Consider the following 19865-nt stretch of genomic DNA (forward strand, 5'->3'; position numbering starts at 1 on the left):
ACCAAAATGCTTGCTTTTCATTTGGTTGGCTACGTTAACTAATTGCTAACAAGAGTACAAATGTTTCATCATCTATTTGTTGTATTTCTATGTAGATGGTACACACTTCTAAACTTTCATTGTCCAAGTCAATGTGATAGAAAATAAGTTCAAGCACTGGCGTTAAAGTAGAAGATCTTTATTGTCACATGTACAGCGTATGTACAGCAAAATGTTGACCCTGCATTTAAACCCATCCTCCCTTGAGGAGCAGTGGGCAGCCATCGTGTGCTTCAGCTTCCCGGTCGGTGAAGCTTCCCCGGGCAACTTGGGCGAAGTGTCCTGCCCAAAGGTACGACAGCAGCAACTGAGGTGGCTGACGCGGGATTTGAACCGGTAACTTTCTGGTTACCGTATTTTTCGGAGTATAAGTCGCTCCAGAGTATAAGTCGCACCGGCCGAAAATGCATAATAAAGAAGGAAAAAAACATATATAAGTCGCACTGGAGTATAAGTCTCACCGGCCGAAAATGCATAATAAAGAAGGAAAAAAACATATATAAGTCGCACTGGAGTATTAAGTCGCATTTTTGGGGGACATTTTTTTGATAAAACCCAACACCAAGAATAGACATTTGAAAGGCAATTTAAAATAAATAAAGAATAGTGACCAACAGGCTGAATAAGTGTACGTTATATGACACATAAATAACCAACTGAGAACGTGCCTGGTATGTTAACGTAACATATTATGGTAAGAGTCATTCAAATAACTATAACATATAGAACATGCTATACGTTTACCAAACAATCTGTCACTCATAATCGCTAAATCCCATGAAATCTTATACGTCTAGTCTCTTACGTGAATGAGCTAAATAATATTATTTGATATTTTATGGTAATGTGTTACTAATTTCACACATAAGTCGCTCCTGAGTATAAGTCGCACGCCCGGCCAAACTATGAAAAAAAAACTGCGACTTATAGTCCGAAAAATACGGTACTGCACAACCCCAGAAAGTTACCAGACAACCCGCTCTGCCTCCTGAGCCACGCTGTTTGCCAAACTTCCAAACTTATTCCAGCGAGGCCCCATACAGAAATAAATATGTCTGCATGCAACGTACACTTAACACATTTAAGCAATGAACAATTAATTTGACAAATGCACAGTGTTTAAGGCATTTACTAGACCACATGACATTACAAATTAAATACTGCAGACATCTTTGAAAAATATTATTTATTTGGAAAAAACAATAAAATTATCATTTATAACACATAATAACCAAATAAATAAAAAATGTTTCTTAATAGGAGCTTGCAAACTGTTTATATGGTTAGGAATGCAGTTAAATTAATAAAAAAGGACATCTTATGTAATTCTATTTTTTTTTTTTTTTTTTGCAAAACATTAAATGGTTATGTTGCAGCAATACAATACTGATGTTTATAAATGTATATGAGTGTTGTTTATTTAGCGCAACTGTGGCATGCACCTTCCATTGGGTGGCGCTCTAATACATTTGTTAAGCACAGTACTGAACATACGTATTGCTACGCTAACTTTATTTTTATTTTCACCTAAGGCCCTAAACCTTCATTGTGATATTCAAACGGGGGCCATGTTGGATTCTATTTTGAGAATGATTCATCTGATTCATTTACAATAATAGAAAAAAAAACAATGCACAAATGGCCCTCTCTGCACATCCCCTGTGCTAAGATAATAATATTCTCAACCCAAAGCGTCCATATAACGCTCGCGAGCCAACGTTGGCATGTAGCCTCTTAACAAAGAGAATTAATATATTTCATCAAAGCAACATTTCACTTGGACACAAATGTTTTTCAGGCAGGTTAAAAATGATCTGCGGGCCGGACATTGGACACTGCTGTTCTAGACAAAAACTAGCAATGAGTCGCTTTCTTCTACGCAGTATTTTTGTCTCTTCTACCGATGCACCTAAACTGATGGACACACTTTTTATAAACTTGAATGACGACACACTGAAATTAATTGTTCGCCTTTTAGCACTGATTCTCCACTTTTGTTTTGTTTTTTCTCCGGTGGTTAAAGCCCTTAGTGACTTCACGAGAAAAGCCATTCAGATGTTGTTGTAAAGCCTCTGGAAGTGTATTCAAATATATCAATAGAAGAGTTTTCTTAATTGATGGCGATATTTTCATGGCTGCAGAATACTGTTTCATGCAAGTACCTTTGATGCTAACATGCTAGCATAATAATGCCTTAGAAGTGTGCGAGTGTATTTTTCTGTTTTTGTGTGATACTTACGCGTTTCACTTTGCTGCATCTTTTACTGGTTAGCTTGCTTTATTTCTGTGCTGCTTCCTCCCAGTCATGTTGACGAGTAAACAAATATTTAAAGTGATGAATGTAAATCCAAGCATCAATTGCTTCAGATAATTCAACCAAGAATATGGTATTGTGTTCTACGTAGGAAGGAGACATTTACTGTACTTTATATTCTTTTATTTTTCACACGTTAGTGTAAAGTCACATGATTGTCGCTCAAAGTTCACTGTTAAAATAATATTTTTTCTTGGTTGCTGCTGTTTAATGAGGCAAGTTGTCAATGCGAATGTTGCTTTTGTCTACGTTGCTTGTTATTTATGATCGATACACTGTAAATAAACTATTTTTATTCAGACGCACTCCTGACTCTGTCCTCATAGCAACTCTTCAGCGTATTAATATTAATATTATTATTAGCCTCATGTTCATTGAAGAACGCAGAGTTGACCTCTGTGTGATCTTCCCATGCAAACACATGCAATATGTTGAAACACTTCCAGTGTTCTCGCTCTTTCTTTGTTAAACAAACTGTCTTTTCTTAGTTGTGTCTCGCTGGTGAATATGAGATATTGAGAGCAAACAATAGTGCTGCACAACTCGTTGCTCAAGGTCATGAACTTTAGGAAAGGTTGCACATTTCTCTTTCATCCTTCTAAAACATTTTTACTAAAACTTGACAAGATTTTAAAGCATATTGTACATTAACACTTTTAGTCACTTTTTAATTAACATACTTTATTTTTTCTTAATTAAAATATAGTTAAAATTATTTATAATTATATTTATTATTCAAAGTCCTAATTGTTTATGATCATCTTTAATTATATTAAAGGACATTTTAAATGTTTTTATGCTTAACATACAATTTATTCACTTAATTTTTGTTTTTATACACTTTTTACTTTTAAACATTGACATCCCACTCACTTTAAATTATTATTTGTAATTGTTTTTTTAAATATTTTATATTTCTGATATAATGTATACATTTTATCAAATACATCATACATACATACATATATTTATGTATGTATACATATATACACATATGTGTATATATGTATATACTGTATATAGATGTGTATATATGTGTATATATATGTGTATATATATATGTATATGTATATATATGTGTGTATATATATGTATATGTATATATATATGTATATATGTGTATGTATATATGTATATATATATATATATATATATATATGTATATATATATATGTATATGTATATATATGTGTGTATATATATGTATATGTATATATGTGTATGTATATATGTATATATATATATATATATATATATGTATATGTATGTATATATATGTATATGTATGTATATATGTATATACATGTGTATATATATGTATATATATGTGTGTATATATATATGGATACATGTGTATATATGTATATATATGTGTGTATATGTATGTTTTTATATATGTATTTATATTTGTGTATATATATATATTTTATATGTATATATATATTTTTTTTTTTGAATATATATATATATATATTATATATATATATATATATATATATATATATATATATATATATATATATATATATATATATATATATATATATATATATATATATATATTTTTTTTTGTGTTCTTTATCATGTATAATACTACAATTTTATAATTTTACCTGAGCATTTTAGTCACATTGATGTAATTAAAAAGTTTTTCCATTGTAATCATTCATATTTATAAGTTCTTTGTCACAATTGGCCAACATATACTTCTGCTGTACGTGCTTCTGACGCCCATTGGACAATCTAAGTGTCACTCAAAATAAACTTGACGCCTTTGGAAGTAGGATCTTTGACGAGAGCTGCATGCGAGGAGGAAGTGGAAGAGCAATAGCTCACTCCGGTGCTTTTTTTTCCTTTTTTTTCCCCCACTATTCCAAAAACGTGTCTTCAACATCTTCGTAGATTTCATGAACTAACAATAAGGTGATTTATTTTCTATGTTGTTTACTAATCGCTTGTTCGCTGTATGTTACGCTAGCGTACACAGTGGACATCTTCCACGGAGTAGGATCTTTGTCAAAGGAGGCGTGGCCTTCAGGGAAGGAGGGGGGCGGTAACCACTGCAGTCGGTACCGCTACTTTACAGGCCGTCTGTCCATCAGAACACCGGAGAACACATTCCTTCGACGGTCCCTGGGAGCTGCTTCGTCGCCGTGAAGGAGGTCAGCAGCAGCAGCAGCAGATATGTCGGCACCGAAGCGTCAGGACACCCGGAAGTTCTTCGAGAACTTGTCCGGCGCCGGGAAGTCAATTGCGGTGCTGACGAGCGGCGGAGATGCCCAAGGTATGAGGGGTTCCATTATCGGACAGCCCGGTACCGGTGGTCCAAATAGAAAACACGAAATTAGGAAGAAACGTCATTGACTTCATCTTTTTGTCGTTACATTGATTTTAAATTGACGGGCTGTTGGTCACCTAGGAAACGCAGCCCCCCTCCCCCGCCCCCTCCTGGTCTTCAATGGTTCCGGTACAATCTGTTCAGTTTTAATGAGAACAAGCAGGTGCCACGTTCAGTTTTAATGTGAACAAGCAGGTGCCACAGGCACTATAACCTGTATAAGCGAATATAAGATAAAATAAGATAAAAATGTCGACTTTGCGCTGCATGATAATGGACTCATGTCGTCTGTGCTGAAAGTAAATGGACCCGCTCGAGCTGGGCGTGATGGACTGCACCAAACCAAACCCGGATATGTATTATTTTTAGCGATAAACAATAACATTGAGGAGTCTTCTCAAGGACTCAATTGTCCTTTTTTTGTGATCAATATTGTTCGCGCATCTCACGATAGATTCTCACACACACACACCCACATACACACACACAGGTGACAAATGTGTAACCTGTAACACAACGACATATTTCATAATGACTTTCTGTGACGTCACAGGTACATCAACAAGTGCTAATTCCTTACCAGTTGGTTGTTACCATGCGTGCGCGTACTCATGCATGGCATTTAATTAATCAATTACTCTAATCTTTATTATCTTCCTTTACTGATGTGTGAAGCCAGCGGGACCAGCTGATGCGTTTGCACATGCGCAGACAGGTCATGCGATGAGAATTAATCGGAAAATAAATGATGAAATAATAGTTTTTTTTAACGCTTGAAATAATGATTTGTGCGCTTTTCTATTCATCTAGCGTAGTGGATGAGTCGTGAGCAAAGCGATATCAAGTCCAACTGTACTACAGTAACACATTTCCGGGTGGGACTTTCACAATAAGAGTTGCTCCCGAGTCAGAGTCATTGCAAGCTTTTACTTTTAAGTCTCGGCCATTATTCTGGTTTGTAAGCAACAGTAGCTTGACGACTGCTCCCACGGATGGTCGCATCGCGTACGTGAGGACCAGCAAATGCTCTCACTCAACTCAACGTGTCGGGAACTGCTCACCTCCATTAGTTTTTTTAAATACATGGTGTAATGTAGTAAAGGGCACATTTATAATAACATTTTATATTTACGTATTTTGATCATTTTACATACCATATTTTTCGGATTATAAATCGCAGTTTTTTTCATAGTTTGGCCGGGGGTGCGATTTATACTCAGGAGCGACATACGTGTGAAATTAACACAATACCGTAAAATATGAAATAATATTTAGCTCATTCACGTAAGAGACTAGACGTATAAGATTTCATCGGATTTAGCGATTAGGAGTGACAGATTGTTTGGTAAACGTATAGCATGTTCTATATGTTATAGTTATTTGAATGACTCTTACCATAATATGTTACGTTAACATAACAGGCACGTTCTCAGTTGATTATTTATGCGTCATATAACGTACACTTATTCAGCCTGTTGTTCACTATTCTTTATTTATTTTAAATTGCCTTTCAAATGTCTATTCTTGGTGTTGGGTTTTATCAAATACATTTCCCCAAAAAATGCGACTTATACTCCAGTGCGACTTATATGTTTTTTTCCTTCTTTATTATGCATTATCGGCCAGTGCGACTTATACTCCGGAGCGACTTATACTCCGAAAAATACGGTACCTTTCAAAAACGTACCACAACCAGTTTCAGGTCCTAAATTGGCTGTCAAAGTGTCCCACTTTGTTGGACTACCTACTCAAATGTCTCATGTTCAGGTGAGAGGCATACTTTAAGATCTACTATAAACTTACAGGGAGCAGGGAAGCGAGGAAACAGCAGACCACTCGATGATGTAAACACAGTGAAGTGAAGTGAATTATATTTATATAGCGCTTTTCTCTAGTGATTCAAAGCGCTTTTACATAGTGAAACCCAATATCTAAGTTACATTTAAACCAGTGTGGGTGGCACTGGGAGCAGGTGGATAAAGTGTCTTGCCCAAGAACACAACGGCAGTGACTATATGGCGGAAGCGGGGATCGAACCTGGAACCCTCAAGTTGCTAGCACAGCCACTCTACCAACCGAGCTATCACACGGAAGTGATCCCGTCGCCGCTATGAATAGTTTGTCTGTGTTAGCGGTTATAATAACAATATCACTAATACTTAGTTAATATTCAAGTCACGAAATGTAAATTGAGCATTGTTGCCGCTTTTTTAAATGTTTTTTTTATCGGATTTTATGAATGGAATAGGGTAGCTCCCATTGGCTTTGCTGTAAGCGGACTTTTATTTACATTTATTTAGTATTTAGAATGCTTTAAAAAAAAATCCTTCCGTCATGTCTTTCATAATTAATGTGAACAATAGGCAACATTCCAAAAAACTGCAGTTCCCCTTTAAAACTGCCCTCTTAGGTCTCATCAAGACCACACAAGTAGAAATGACTGCATTTGTGTCAAACATCAATCAATCAAAGTTTATTTATATAGTCCTTAATCACAAGTGTCTCAAAGGGCTGCACAAGCCACAACGACATCCTCGGCTCAGATCCCACATTAGGGCAAGAAAAAACTCAACCCATTGGGCGTAATGAGAAACCTTGGAGGGGACCGCAGATGTGGGGACCCCCCGGGCGACCGGTGCAATGGATGCCGAGTGGATATGGTTAATAATGTGAGAATTTACATATATGTGTACATAGAGTATACATTAATTCCTCAGTACTAGAGAGACATGTTATGTAACACTAATCTGCCCATATGTGTTGCTGTATGTACTGTAAAGAGATGGGCGATGCTGAGCAACACAATCATTCACAGGAGTTTAGATTTTACACGCAGTCCACAGGGCAAAACTGCATTGTAGACCTTTTCAGATCACCACATTCACATTAAACATAGATGTGATCTTGTTGTTGGTATATTGATATGAGATGATTATGACGACAGAATTGGTAACCGACCTTTCTTCCCTCTCACAGGGATGAACGGGGCGGTCCGAGCGGTGGTCCGCATGGGAATCTACGTGGGAGCCAAAGTGTATTTCATCCATGAGGTGAGACATGGACGCGAGACAAAGACGCAGGGGGGAATCCATTGAAAAGTAACACACAGCTCACGTTGAAAAGGAGGCACGCGGGGGATGATCGGGTTTCAGTGCACGTATAATTGGATCAGCGTGACTCCACTGTCCCCTGTTGGAGGCGAAAACACGCACTGTGCTTTTATTTTGGTGACTTAGTTCCCACAACAACAAAAAAAACAACTTAATTTAAAGGTTAGCTTTGTGTGATTGTAATGAATTTTCTCCACCCCTTCTTCTTAGACGTACAAATAGTAGTTGTCCACTTTACTGTTTCCCGCAGGACTGTAATCTGTCTATGGCGTTATGTTGGCCAGTTTGCATAATTGGCCATTACACATGTTTACGCATTTTCCAGTAAAACGAGACTAAGTTTCTGGATTTGCAGCTCGTCACGTTTTTGAAGACAATCTAAGGGTCTGGAAACTTGCTAAATATATAACAACAATGATCTCTCCTGCTACGTCTTCTTATTCTCTGTTAGACCAAGTGTGTAAAAAAGCAGAGTTACAATGCCATGTAACAGTGGTTCTCAAACTTTTTTCACCAAATACCACCTCAGAAAACACTTCGCTCCTTAAGTACCACCATAATGACCCACATTAAAATACAGTAGCATAGTAGGATAAGTATTCAATAAAACAAGAAAGAGGATTTATTTAACAAGTATATTTAATATGTATGGCCACTGTATTCTTGCACAGAGATTGAATATAGGAAAATAAAATACTGTACTTAAATCAAGTGATTATTTGGCATACCACTATATAGAGCCTGTGTACCACTTGCGGTACCCTTACCACAGTTTAAAAATCACTGCCATGTGTCAGGCTTGGTCAAAAGATAGGACTCAGATGCAGAGTAGGGAATAAGTCGGCAGGCTTTTATTTTGAAAGCTTCCTTTCACCTCCAGAGTCAGGGCAATTCAATATCGGCTATAACTAAACTAGTTGGCGAAAAAGGTTCCAAAAAAAAGGGACAACAAAAAATCACTCCGAAAGGAGGAAAACACAAAACAATGACGAACTATACTTGGCGCCGTATATTCTATGAAACTTATTATAAACATAAAACGTTCCAACAGGAGGAAGAAACAATGGCTATGCAACTTCTACACTTTCTCTAATCTAATAAAGGTTAACAAAAAATGTCACTCAAAAAATTGAAGAAAAGAAAGAACCGTAAGAAAAACTGAAAACTCACCACTTAGGCTGCAAAACTAAATAACACAAAATCACTCTGCTGAGGAGAAAAAGAAAACTCAAAATAGCAACGAAGGATTTCAGGATCAAGGTATTCAAACACGAGACGAGACAAGGCATGGACAGGATGCTAGAGAGGCACGAATAAACAAAACAATCTGGCACAGAACAAAGGGAGGCGTGGGCTTATAAGACACATGAGGGTAATGGGGAACAGGTGGAAACAGTCAGGGGTCAGGGATGACGTCAGACTGATGACACAAAAGGAAGAGCAAGTGATTGGAAATGAGAGGAGTTATTTTTCAAACTAAAACATGCAATTCACAAGACAGAAGAAACCAAGACAAGACATCCCTCACCGCGGTGTGACACCATGTACTGTATGAAGTTAGAATGACAAGCTACAGTACAATGACATATATCATGTTAATGAGTATGGGCAAACAGGTAACAAATGTCCACATGTATCTGCCACAAATAAACGAACATATGGCAACACTGCACTTTTTTGAGTACACATAAAACAAATGTGGTCTTCTTCAGTGAGTGTTGTATTGGCATTGAGCAAAGCATTGGTGCCACCTGCAGGGCTACCAGGGTATGGTGGATGGCGGGGACAACATCAAGGAGGCCACTTGGGAAAGTGTCTCCAGCATGTTGCAAGTGGTAAGAAAAACTAATCTACTGTGGCAGATTTCATTCGCCCGCAGTGCGGAAATGTGACAAATTGATGTCGTGCTGGCGAGCAGGGCGGCACGGTCATCGGCAGCGCTCGCTGTAAAGCGTTTCGTAACCGCGAGGGACGCCTGAAAGCTGCTCACAACCTGGTGGAGAGGAACATCACCAACCTGTGTGTTATCGGAGGAGACGGTAGTCTGACGGGAGCCAACCTCTTCAGGGAGGAGTGGAGCGGACTGCTGGATGAACTCCTGCAGCAAGGTGACGCCTTCACTCTGCTGTTTCTGGGTTGAAGCGAGCACCCTAATATTTGAGCTACTTTCCCTCAGAGTTTCAATCTTAAAAAAGTACAGTAGAAGGTTTGATACAGTCCAAATGAGGCCCACAGTGTACATTAAAAGCATACTCGCAAATAGAGATGTCCGATAATATCGGACGGCCGATAAATGCTTTAAAATGTAATATCGGAAATTATCGGTATCGGTTTCAAAAAGTAACATTCATGACTTTAAAACGCCGCTGTACGGAGTGGTACACGGACGAGTACAGAGCGCCAATAAACCTTAAAGGCACTGCCTTTGCGTGCCGGCCCAATCACATAATATCTACGGCTTTTCACACACACAAGTGAATGCAAGGCATACTTGGTCAACAGCCATACAGGTCACACTGAGGGTGGCCGTATAAACAACTTTAACACTGTTACTGTCACGTGGGGGTTTACGCTTGCTGCGCGGTTGTTCTCCCAATGCACACTGACGGCTCCGGACCAAGACGTGAAGGTAGGAATGATTTATTGCGTGCCGGATGCGTGCCGAGCGCACGGGGAAGCTAAAGCTAAAACTTAGCGCAGGAAACAAAGAAGCTAAACTTAGCATGGACTTGAAACCAGTAATACTCACAAAACTTTACGCTGACAGGTTGCATGAAGCAAAACAATGAAGCCACACCGAGTGACTGGAAAAGACAGGCTTAAATAGAAGTCTCTGATTAGCAACAGGTGCGTGTCCGGAAAACCAGCGGCAGGTGAAAATAATGAGTAACCATGGTGACAAAACAAACAAGGAAGTGCAACCAGGAACTAAGGAAGTCCAAAACTAACAGAACATAACTAAACTAAACATGATCTGGACCACGGATCATGACAGTTACTAATGTGCGCCACACTGTGAACCCACACCAAACAAGAATGACAAACACATTTCGGGAGAACATCCGCACCGTAACACAACATAAACACAACAGAACAAATACCCCGAACCCCTTGCAGCACTAACTCTTCCGGGACGCTACAATATACACCCCCGCTATTCCCTAACCCCCACCCCCCACCTCAAACCCCGCCCACCTCAACCTCCTCACGCTCTCTCAGGGAGAGCATGTCCCAAATTCCAAGCTGCTGTTTTGAGGCATGTTAAAAAAAAGAATGCACTTTGTGACTTCAATAATAAATATGGCAGTGCCATGTTGGCATTTTTTTCCATAACGTGAGTTGATTTATTTTGGAAAACCTTGTTACATTGTTTAATGCATCCAGCGGGGCATCACAACAAAATTAGGCATAATAATGTGTTAATTCTACGACCGGTATCGGTTGATATCGGAATCGGTAATTAAGAGTTGGACAAAAGGATATCAGCAAAAAAGCCATTATCGGACATCTCTACTCGCAAACAATAATGGGTACCTGGTGTTGTAGAAGTCGTCCAACCAGAGCGAAGGCCCCTAAAGTAGAACGTGCAGGCAACAAACACAGAATTGTGTATTATTCTTGCAGGTCTGATCAGCGAGGACGCTGTAAGCGCTAATTCCGCATTGCACATCGTGGGCATGGTGGGATCCATCGACAACGACTTCTGCGGCACCGACATGACCATTGGGACCGACTCCGCGCTGCACCGCATCATCGAGGTGGTGGACGCCATCATGACCACGGCTCAGAGGTGAGCGAGGTAGACGGACTCATCTTGTTTGTGTCTTCTTTCGCTGACCGAATGTCACTTGTTTGCTTCACTGCAGCCACCAGAGGACGTTTGTGCTGGAGGTGATGGGACGCCACTGCGGGTCGGTCACATTTAACATCCACTTGCACCTATAGATTTACATACATGCAACTTTGGATATGCATTTATCACACCGATGGCTATACATATACAGATGCAAAACAGTGACTATGGTGGGACTCATAAACCCACAACCTTTGAATGACTCCCTATTAAGTGTCCCCAGAAGTCCAATGCGCTGTCAATTGTGCCACAGAGCCTGTTAGTGATGTTTATAACTCTTAGAAACAATAAGAAAGATTCTCTCACTCCACTGTGAAAGAGGACATTTTTGAGGATGTTTGCTTTGGTTTGCAGCTACCTGGCTCTAGTCAGTGCTCTGGCGTGTGGAGCCGACTGGGTGTTCTTTCCAGAAATGCCTCCTGAAGACGGCTGGGAGGACAACATGTGTCAGAAACTGTCTGAGGTAACACAAAGCAACACTTGTGTACAACATGAGCTGTAACACAATATAGTCTGCCCATCGACGTTATATTATTATATATATGTATTTCCCTTTCAACGTCACTCTAACGCAGGGGTCACCAGCCCGTCGATCACGATCGACCAGTCGATCTTTGGCACCCTACCGGTCGATCACAAAAATATTTGAGAAATAAATATGTATTAATATGACATCATTGACACCTCCGCCCGGAGAGTGACCAACAGACTTGCCAACAGGCACGCATTTTAACCCCTCAGCCTCTCCCCGAGCATGGCGGCACACTTCACCCGCTCGTCTTGTAAACGCGCTTGGTGTGACGTGCACAAAAATCACAGAGCTGCAAGAATGCATTAAGGCTGACTGTTGCAACAAGTTCTAGCATCCAACTTCAAACAACAACCACGACCTTCATAGCTCAACGGGAAGCTAACGGCAAATTTTAGAATCCGTGAACACTGCTCCAAAGTACGGATTTTGTGTTGATTTATTGTGCATACAAAAGTAAATATCGACATGTGCAAAAGCAGTAACATCTGATAAAACAAGGAAAAACCCGCCAGGTGAACAGCTGATTTTACTACTTCCGGCGCTGACGCAAGACAACCATCTGACTCGCATTCCATATGTGGCCATAGGATTAACAAATATAGTACAGTACTGTCATGATGTGGACTATGGCGGGTTCATTTTTCCGAGATGCAATAATAGTTGGAGCGGACATGGCTTGAAGGTAAGGACATATTTATTTTTTACTATAACAAAAGGAACAAACTAAAGGCGCGCACAAGGCGGAGGTACAAACTTGACTATGAAACAAAAACTTGCACGTGGGCAAAAAACTAAGGACATGAACAAAAGTCGCTAACTGTGGCATGAATAGAAAAAACTTACTTGATAAGGCATGAAGTGCGCAGAGGTGAACAGAGTGATGTCGCCAGGCCGACTGCCTGGCAACAATGGCCTTAAATACTGGTGACATGATTAGTGAAAACGTGAGACAGGTGCGTGACATGAGGATGTGAAACAGGTGCGTGACAAGACAGGTGAAAACTAATGGGTGACCATGGAAACCAAACCAAACAAGGAAGTGCAACCAGGAACTAAAAAAAGAGCCCAAAACCCAAGCAAAACAAAAACATGATTAACACAGACATGACAAGTACTAAGACTAATGTGGCCATAAACTGTTAGCTTCTACAGCTGGGGTGCCGAAAGTGCAGCACAGGGGCCATCTGTTGTCTGTGACTTGTTTGTCATTGACCGTAGGCACATTACAATAAAATAAGGGCGCAAAAATTGCGAAAACAGCAAGAAGCACAATGAGAATTTTTTTTTTTAACATCAGCCAATAGTAACAACACAAAGCTTTGTCTTTTAAAAAGAAGAACAACAACAAAATAAAGAATAAATAACAATTAAAATAAATAAATGATTATATATACACGCACGCACACACAAACACACACACGTTTATATATAAAACATAGTTGACGCAGGGGTAGATCTTGCTTTGGTGTTTGGCTGGGACCAGGGATCTTGGGCTCGAAAAGGTTGGTGACCACTGCTCTCAATGTTTGTTTACAATAAATTCAAGAGTCATTAAAGACATCACATCCAAAAAGATCGATTCTGCTGGTACTCAAACCAACAACCTTTGAATTACATATTAGTATCATCTACGAAGTCCAACGCCCAACAGAGCCTCTTGGTTGTATTTTTTGTATTTTTTGTATTTAGTGTATTAGATTCAGCAACTAGTGTTTGGATCCCACTGTACGGAATATCTGAAGAGCATGGAAAAAAGCATTTCACTGTGGTGTACTCTGCATGTGACGAATAAAACCTTGAACCTTGAACCTTGAACCTTGGTTGAGACGACAGTTGATATAACGGCTTACATATAATAGTTTTGATACGTTATTGTGTGAGTTTCTGGTACTATCGATCAAAAAAGTTGACATTGGTGTGACTTGAACCCACAACCTTTGATATACATATTCTTCTTATGGTGCTAGAAGTCTAACATGCTATCCATTGCACCAAAGAACATTTCTCTGTATAAGATGATGAAGAATTGAGGGGAGGTGGAGGAAGAAAGACAAAAAGAACAAGGTTTTTTGAATCCCGGACACGGCTGAGTCATAAATAACATATGACATATAAATAAAAAAAATGTTTGTTTCCTGCAACAAATGTAATGTGTTACAACATTTGTATCATAGAATGCGGCAGGTTTAATTTATTTTTACTACTAATAACGTAACTTTAGTTCATCGCACTGTATACAGCCAATTATCAAATGGTATTGTATATTGTGTAAAATATAGCCCTATTTATCCATTGTGTAAAATATAAACTACCGTTCAAAAGTTTGGGGTCACCCAAACAATTTTGTGGAATAGCCTTCATTTCTAAGAACAAGAATAGACTTGTCGAGTTTCACATGAAAGTTCTCTTTTTCTGGCCATTTTGAGCGTTTAATTGACCCCACAAATGTGATGCTCCAGAAACTCAATCTGCTCAAAGGAAGGTCAGTTTTGTAGCTTCTGTAACGAGCTAAAGTGTTTTCAGATGTGTGAACATGATTGCACAAGGGTTTTCTAATCATCAATTAGCCTTCTGAGCCAATGAGCAAACACATTGTACCATTAGAACACTGGAGTGATAGTTGCTGGAAATGGGCCTCTATACACCTATGTAGATATTGCACCAAAAACCAGACATTTGCAGCTAGAATAGTCATTTACCACATTAGCAATGTATAGAGTGTATTTCTTTAAAGTTAAGACTAGTTTCAAGTTATCTTCATTGAAAAGTACAGTGCTTTTCCTTCAAAAATAAGGACATTTCAATGTGACCCCAAACTTTTGAACGGTAGTGTATCTATATTTATATCTACTCGTGATTTATTTTACCTTGCATGCAGCTCTATATAAATTAAACCATGTACTGCAAGGAAAACAATTAAATAGTTAAGTTGCGTATACCACAAATAACACAAAATACAACCTATATACATCTATTTACAACATCCAGTAAGATATGTACTGTAAATGTACAAAATGTACAAAAAGTTAATTAAAAAAAATACATATTTACATTACACAGTATTTACAGTGTTTATAAAACTAGAGCCAGGCAATTAGTCAATGATGGACTACAGTGGGCTTGTGCTAAGTGAAATAAAAAGGTGATTTTATGTCTATTTCCTCATTATTTTTAGCCACTGTTCCTTGGAAAGTTACTCCTTGTACCTTATGAGGATGAAACCCACACAAGCATCTCTGTGGCTGTGAGAAAAGTGTTCGCTGACCTCTTAGCTGCAAAGGACACTATGTCTATCTGTAACCAGAATACACGTCACACTCACTATTCTCCAAATAAATATACACATAACAACTTGTAAAATTAATTTGGATGTATTTTTGTAATAAGTATAGTACCGTATTTTCCGGACTATAAGTCGCAGTTTTTTTCATAGTTTGTCTGGGGGTGCGACTTATACTCAGGAGTGACTTATGTGTGAAATTATTAACACATTACCGTAAAATATCAAATAATATTATTTAGCTCATTCACGTAAGAGACTAGACGTATAAGATTTCATCAGATTTAGCGATTAGGAGTGACAGATTGTTTGGTAAACGTATAGCATGTTCTATATGTTATAGTTATTTGAATGACTCTTACCATAATATGTTACGTTAACATACCAGGCACGTTCTCATTTGGTTATTTATGCGTCATATAATAACTTATTCAGCCTGTTGTTCATAATTCTTTATTTATTTTAAATTGCCTTTCAAATGTCTATTCTTGGTGTTGGGTTTTATCAAACAAATTTCCCCCAAAAATGCGACTTATACTCCAGTGCGACTTATATATGTTTTTTTTCCTTCTTTATTATGCATTTTCGGCCGGTGCGACTTATACTCCGGAGCGACTTATACTCCGAAAAATACGGTAGTAGGCTTTACTTGTATATTACTGTTAATTTAGGATTTTTTTGTGAAAATGGATTTAAACCAAAAGAGCCTACTGCATAATAAGATGATCAGAACTGGTAGGTTCAGGTGTGGTTCTACCCATTGCCTAAAGCACAGGTGTCAAACTCAAAGCCCGGGGGCCAGATCTGGCCCGTCACATAATTTTTAATAGCCTGTTAAAGCTTGGAAATTATATGCATCAATTAAGTACTTTATCTTTCTCTCTTTTTCTATTTTGACAGAAAAAAAGACATGTACGGCATGCAGTTATATATATTTTATACTTTATCTATCTAATAATGCAACAGATATTATATTGTCATACATTCGAAACATGTTTGGGGTAAAAACATATATAAATATCTACTTAGCCTTATGATTTCAAAGCAAGTTATCCATCAAATTGTACACTGTAAACATGACAATAAGCTCGGTCTTCAGAATCCTACCGTAAGAAAAAAACTGTGCTACCATTATTACATTTATAGTTATACACTGTGAAAACAGCAAACATATTTTTTATGCAAAAAACAACAAAAAACTGGCAGCTCTATCACCAGCAGTGTTGGGTTGGTTACTGAAAACCAGTAACTAGTTACAGTTACTAGTTACTTTATTTGAAAAGTAACTCAGTTACTAACTCAGTTACTTACACCAAAAAGTAATGCGTTACTGTGAAAAGTAACTATTTAGTTACTTTTTTTTGGTCTTTTTTTTTTTAAAAGCTCCCATTAATGCCCTTTTAGCCTTTATTTCAGTACTGTTATTGCACTGGAGAATAATACAATCTGTTGATCAACTTGCATCACTGAACTCTGCTAAGCAATGTGGTCTACATACAACACACAAAGACAAAGATATGTTTAAAGGGCCAATTTATTTCAGTCCAGAACAAATTGACAAAACTATTTTAAATAGCTGCAACATAACATACATAAGTAACAAACAGCATAATAACAACATAGCTGTAAACCTGGCTTCACCTAAGGAAGGCACACGTGACATACACAAAGCCTAACCAGGCAGATTTGAACTGTTGTTTTGGGCAGTAGACGGGATCTTTGATCCAAGACACAACTTACATTTAACTAAAATGTTCTTTTCTTTGTGCTCGACAAAAAAAAAAGAAGTGAGAATATCTCCATGTTAAGACACTCGACTGCGGCTCCATTGTTAGTAAACACAGACTCGCCCCAACCTCCCCTCCCCTCCCCTCCCCACACCCACACCCAGACACACACAGAGCGCGCCTCCGGCTTGTGACACAAGAACATTCAGAAGGACGACACTGCAGCGCTCCAATAAAACACACTCAGACCTTCTGTTTCTAGCCGATACTACATAAAAAATAACGTAAAATAACGCAGTAACGTATCATGTACTAACGGTAACTGAGTTACTGAATATAAAAAATAACGCGTTAGAATACTAGTTACCGCCAAAACCAACTTTGTAACGCGTTAGTCCCAACACTGATCACCAGCATTTTACAGTGAACTAGAGTGTGACCATTTTACTGTAAATTTCATGGTAAAATTCTGCCATTTACTTGACCGCAAAATCTACAGATTTTTTTTTCTTACAATGTAGGTAAAATATACTGTACGTTTACTAATCAAATGCATAGGTGATCGTGTGACAATATCATGCGGCTAATCCTTATACATGTATGTTTCGTTTATAAATATTACAACCGGTCGGCCCTCTGAGGGTAGCCAAAACTGCAACGTGGCCCTCCATGAAATACCCTCGGCCTAAAGGTTTGTGTCCTACTATCTTGCTGGTGGTACCTAAACCCACAACCATAAAATAGTTCCCAAAGTCCAATGTAGTGTCCGCTGCACCACGTAGTCTGTAATCCAGATGAACATGACAAATTACACAACCGACTTGTAGTAGTTTGAAGTTTTACAGCGTTTGGACTTATGGTTAAATTCTTCACAGGAGACCTTCCTCTGGTCCAAAGTCTGAATCCAAATTTTGTTCATGTAAAACATCATGTGTCATGTTTTCAAAGTCTGGTGTGTTCTTCTAGAACCGAGCTGACAAGAAAAGACTGAACATCATAATCGTAGCAGAAGGCGCCATCGACTCCCACAACAAAGCCATCACGCCCGATTACATCAAAGATGTAAGTACACTTCTGTGACCCACGTTAACGCCTTGTTAACCTTTAAACGCTGCCTGGTTTAGTCACACCTGCTTTGAGTTTGACATATCAAATATAAAGATGTTTACTTGATATGTGACGTCACCCAGCTGGTAGTGCGCAACCTGGGCTTCGACACCAGGGTGACTATCCTGGGCCATGTACAGAGAGGCGGGACACCGTCAGCCTTCGACAGGATCCTGGTAGGTCCTCCTTATTTGCTGCTGCACATGTCCACGAGTAGCATCTAGTGGAAGGTGTGCCTGTGGCAGGCCAGTCGCATGGGCGTGGAGGCGGTGCTGGCCTTGCTGGAGGCGTCTGCTGGAACTCCAGCCTGTGTGGTGTCTCTGGTGGGAAACCAAGCGGTCCGCCTGCCTCTCATGGAGTGTGTGCAGATGGTAAGAATTCTCTATCGGGATTTATTTGTGGATATGTTCAAACAGTGAGACGTGCACATAATGTCTTCAGACGCAGGAAGTGCAGAAGGCCATGGACGAGAAGAAGTTTGAGGAGGCAGTTAAACTGCGTGGCAGGTAGTATTTTACTAATAATTCCTGTATACAGTAGAACCTCGATGCACAAACGCCTCTATTTGCGTCCTTTTTGGTTCATGAACATTTACATCGTGCTAAATATACCTCTGTGTGTGGACCATGTCTCAGAGTACGAACACTTAATTCATTAATTAACTTTGGATGCTGCTTGAAGCCATGTGTTTTGCTTCCGATTGCTAGACAACCACTATGCTAGCATTTTAGCGGGTTAGCCTCTGTTAGCCCCTCCAGTTCGAGGATTTTATCCGTGAAGGGGGCTTTGTTCAACATCAAGTTTTTAACTGTGATGAAACTGAAAAAGTTGCCACAGCGGACCTTTGTTACAGCGAAGGAGAAGGCACTACCTGGACAAAAGCAGATGAAGGATCACCTCACACTGCTAGTTTGTGCTAACGCTAGTGGTGTCTACGTAAAGCCACTGCTTGTTTATCACTCCGAAACTCCTAGAGTGTTCAACAATGCCTCAAAGAGAGATGGAGATTGTCCCAGCTGCACTCGAGCGGAAGGCAGGGTCCACCCTGGACAAGTTGTGTAATTTACCTTCATATATTTTTAAAATGTAAAAAATTCTACGAACTCAATCTATTATTCCTGAGGCTGTATGACTTGGGTTTCTGTTTAAGTCCTGCCTTCTTGCGCCATCATTGCGGTTGATGCATATTTTAGGGAAGCTGCCATGTTAATCAAGAGAGCAGCACCACTGATTGAACGTAATGTCACTCAGTGGAAAATTACAAACTTTGGAGGTAATTGACTAGGATATACTTTATTTATCCCATCATGGGGACATTATGATGTTGCAGTTCGGATACAAAAAGTCCACAGAAAATATAGTAAAAAACACATGGGAACCAGAGGGAAACATCAATAACTCTGGTGTGGCAGAGAGCCAGCAGCTGGTCTCTGGTGCAAAACCATGGCCAAAAAGGCTCCCCTGAGGCAGATCCAAAAGTTTACAAAAAAGAACCAAAACGCGCTGCAGAAGTCACAAAGGTGCTATCCCTTGTTGTGCAGTCCTGAAAATAGGCCCCAAACCAA

The 19865-nt window shown here is 39.1% G+C and overlaps 1 protein-coding gene across 3 annotated transcripts in view; it reads left to right on the plus strand.

Annotated features, from left to right (window-relative positions):
- The first annotated feature begins 4377 nt into the window (after nucleotides 1-4377).
- The window catches only part of LOC133631061 (ATP-dependent 6-phosphofructokinase, platelet type-like), a 35218-nt gene continuing 19730 nt past the window's right edge, over nucleotides 4378-19865 (plus strand). Inside the window, exons 1-11 of one of the 3 annotated variants that reach the window (XM_062023077.1) lie at nucleotides 4378-4637; nucleotides 7668-7741; nucleotides 9559-9636; nucleotides 9720-9909; nucleotides 11426-11591; nucleotides 11668-11712; nucleotides 12009-12117; nucleotides 18160-18255; nucleotides 18384-18476; nucleotides 18546-18671; nucleotides 18742-18806. In XM_062023077.1, the coding sequence (XP_061879061.1) occupies nucleotides 4538-4637; nucleotides 7668-7741; nucleotides 9559-9636; nucleotides 9720-9909; nucleotides 11426-11591; nucleotides 11668-11712; nucleotides 12009-12117; nucleotides 18160-18255; nucleotides 18384-18476; nucleotides 18546-18671; nucleotides 18742-18806 (1142 nt within the window). In that variant the 5' untranslated portion in view covers nucleotides 4378-4537. The remainder of the gene's footprint in view (nucleotides 4638-7667; nucleotides 7742-9558; nucleotides 9637-9719; nucleotides 9910-11425; nucleotides 11592-11667; nucleotides 11713-12008; nucleotides 12118-18159; nucleotides 18256-18383; nucleotides 18477-18545; nucleotides 18672-18741; nucleotides 18807-19865) is intronic. The other 2 variants (XM_062023076.1, XM_062023075.1) reach the window with 2 other exon arrangements.

This window comes from Entelurus aequoreus, linkage group LG16 (genome assembly GCF_033978785.1).
Source record: "Entelurus aequoreus isolate RoL-2023_Sb linkage group LG16, RoL_Eaeq_v1.1, whole genome shotgun sequence".
NCBI classification, from domain to species: domain Eukaryota; kingdom Metazoa; phylum Chordata; class Actinopteri; order Syngnathiformes; family Syngnathidae; genus Entelurus; species Entelurus aequoreus.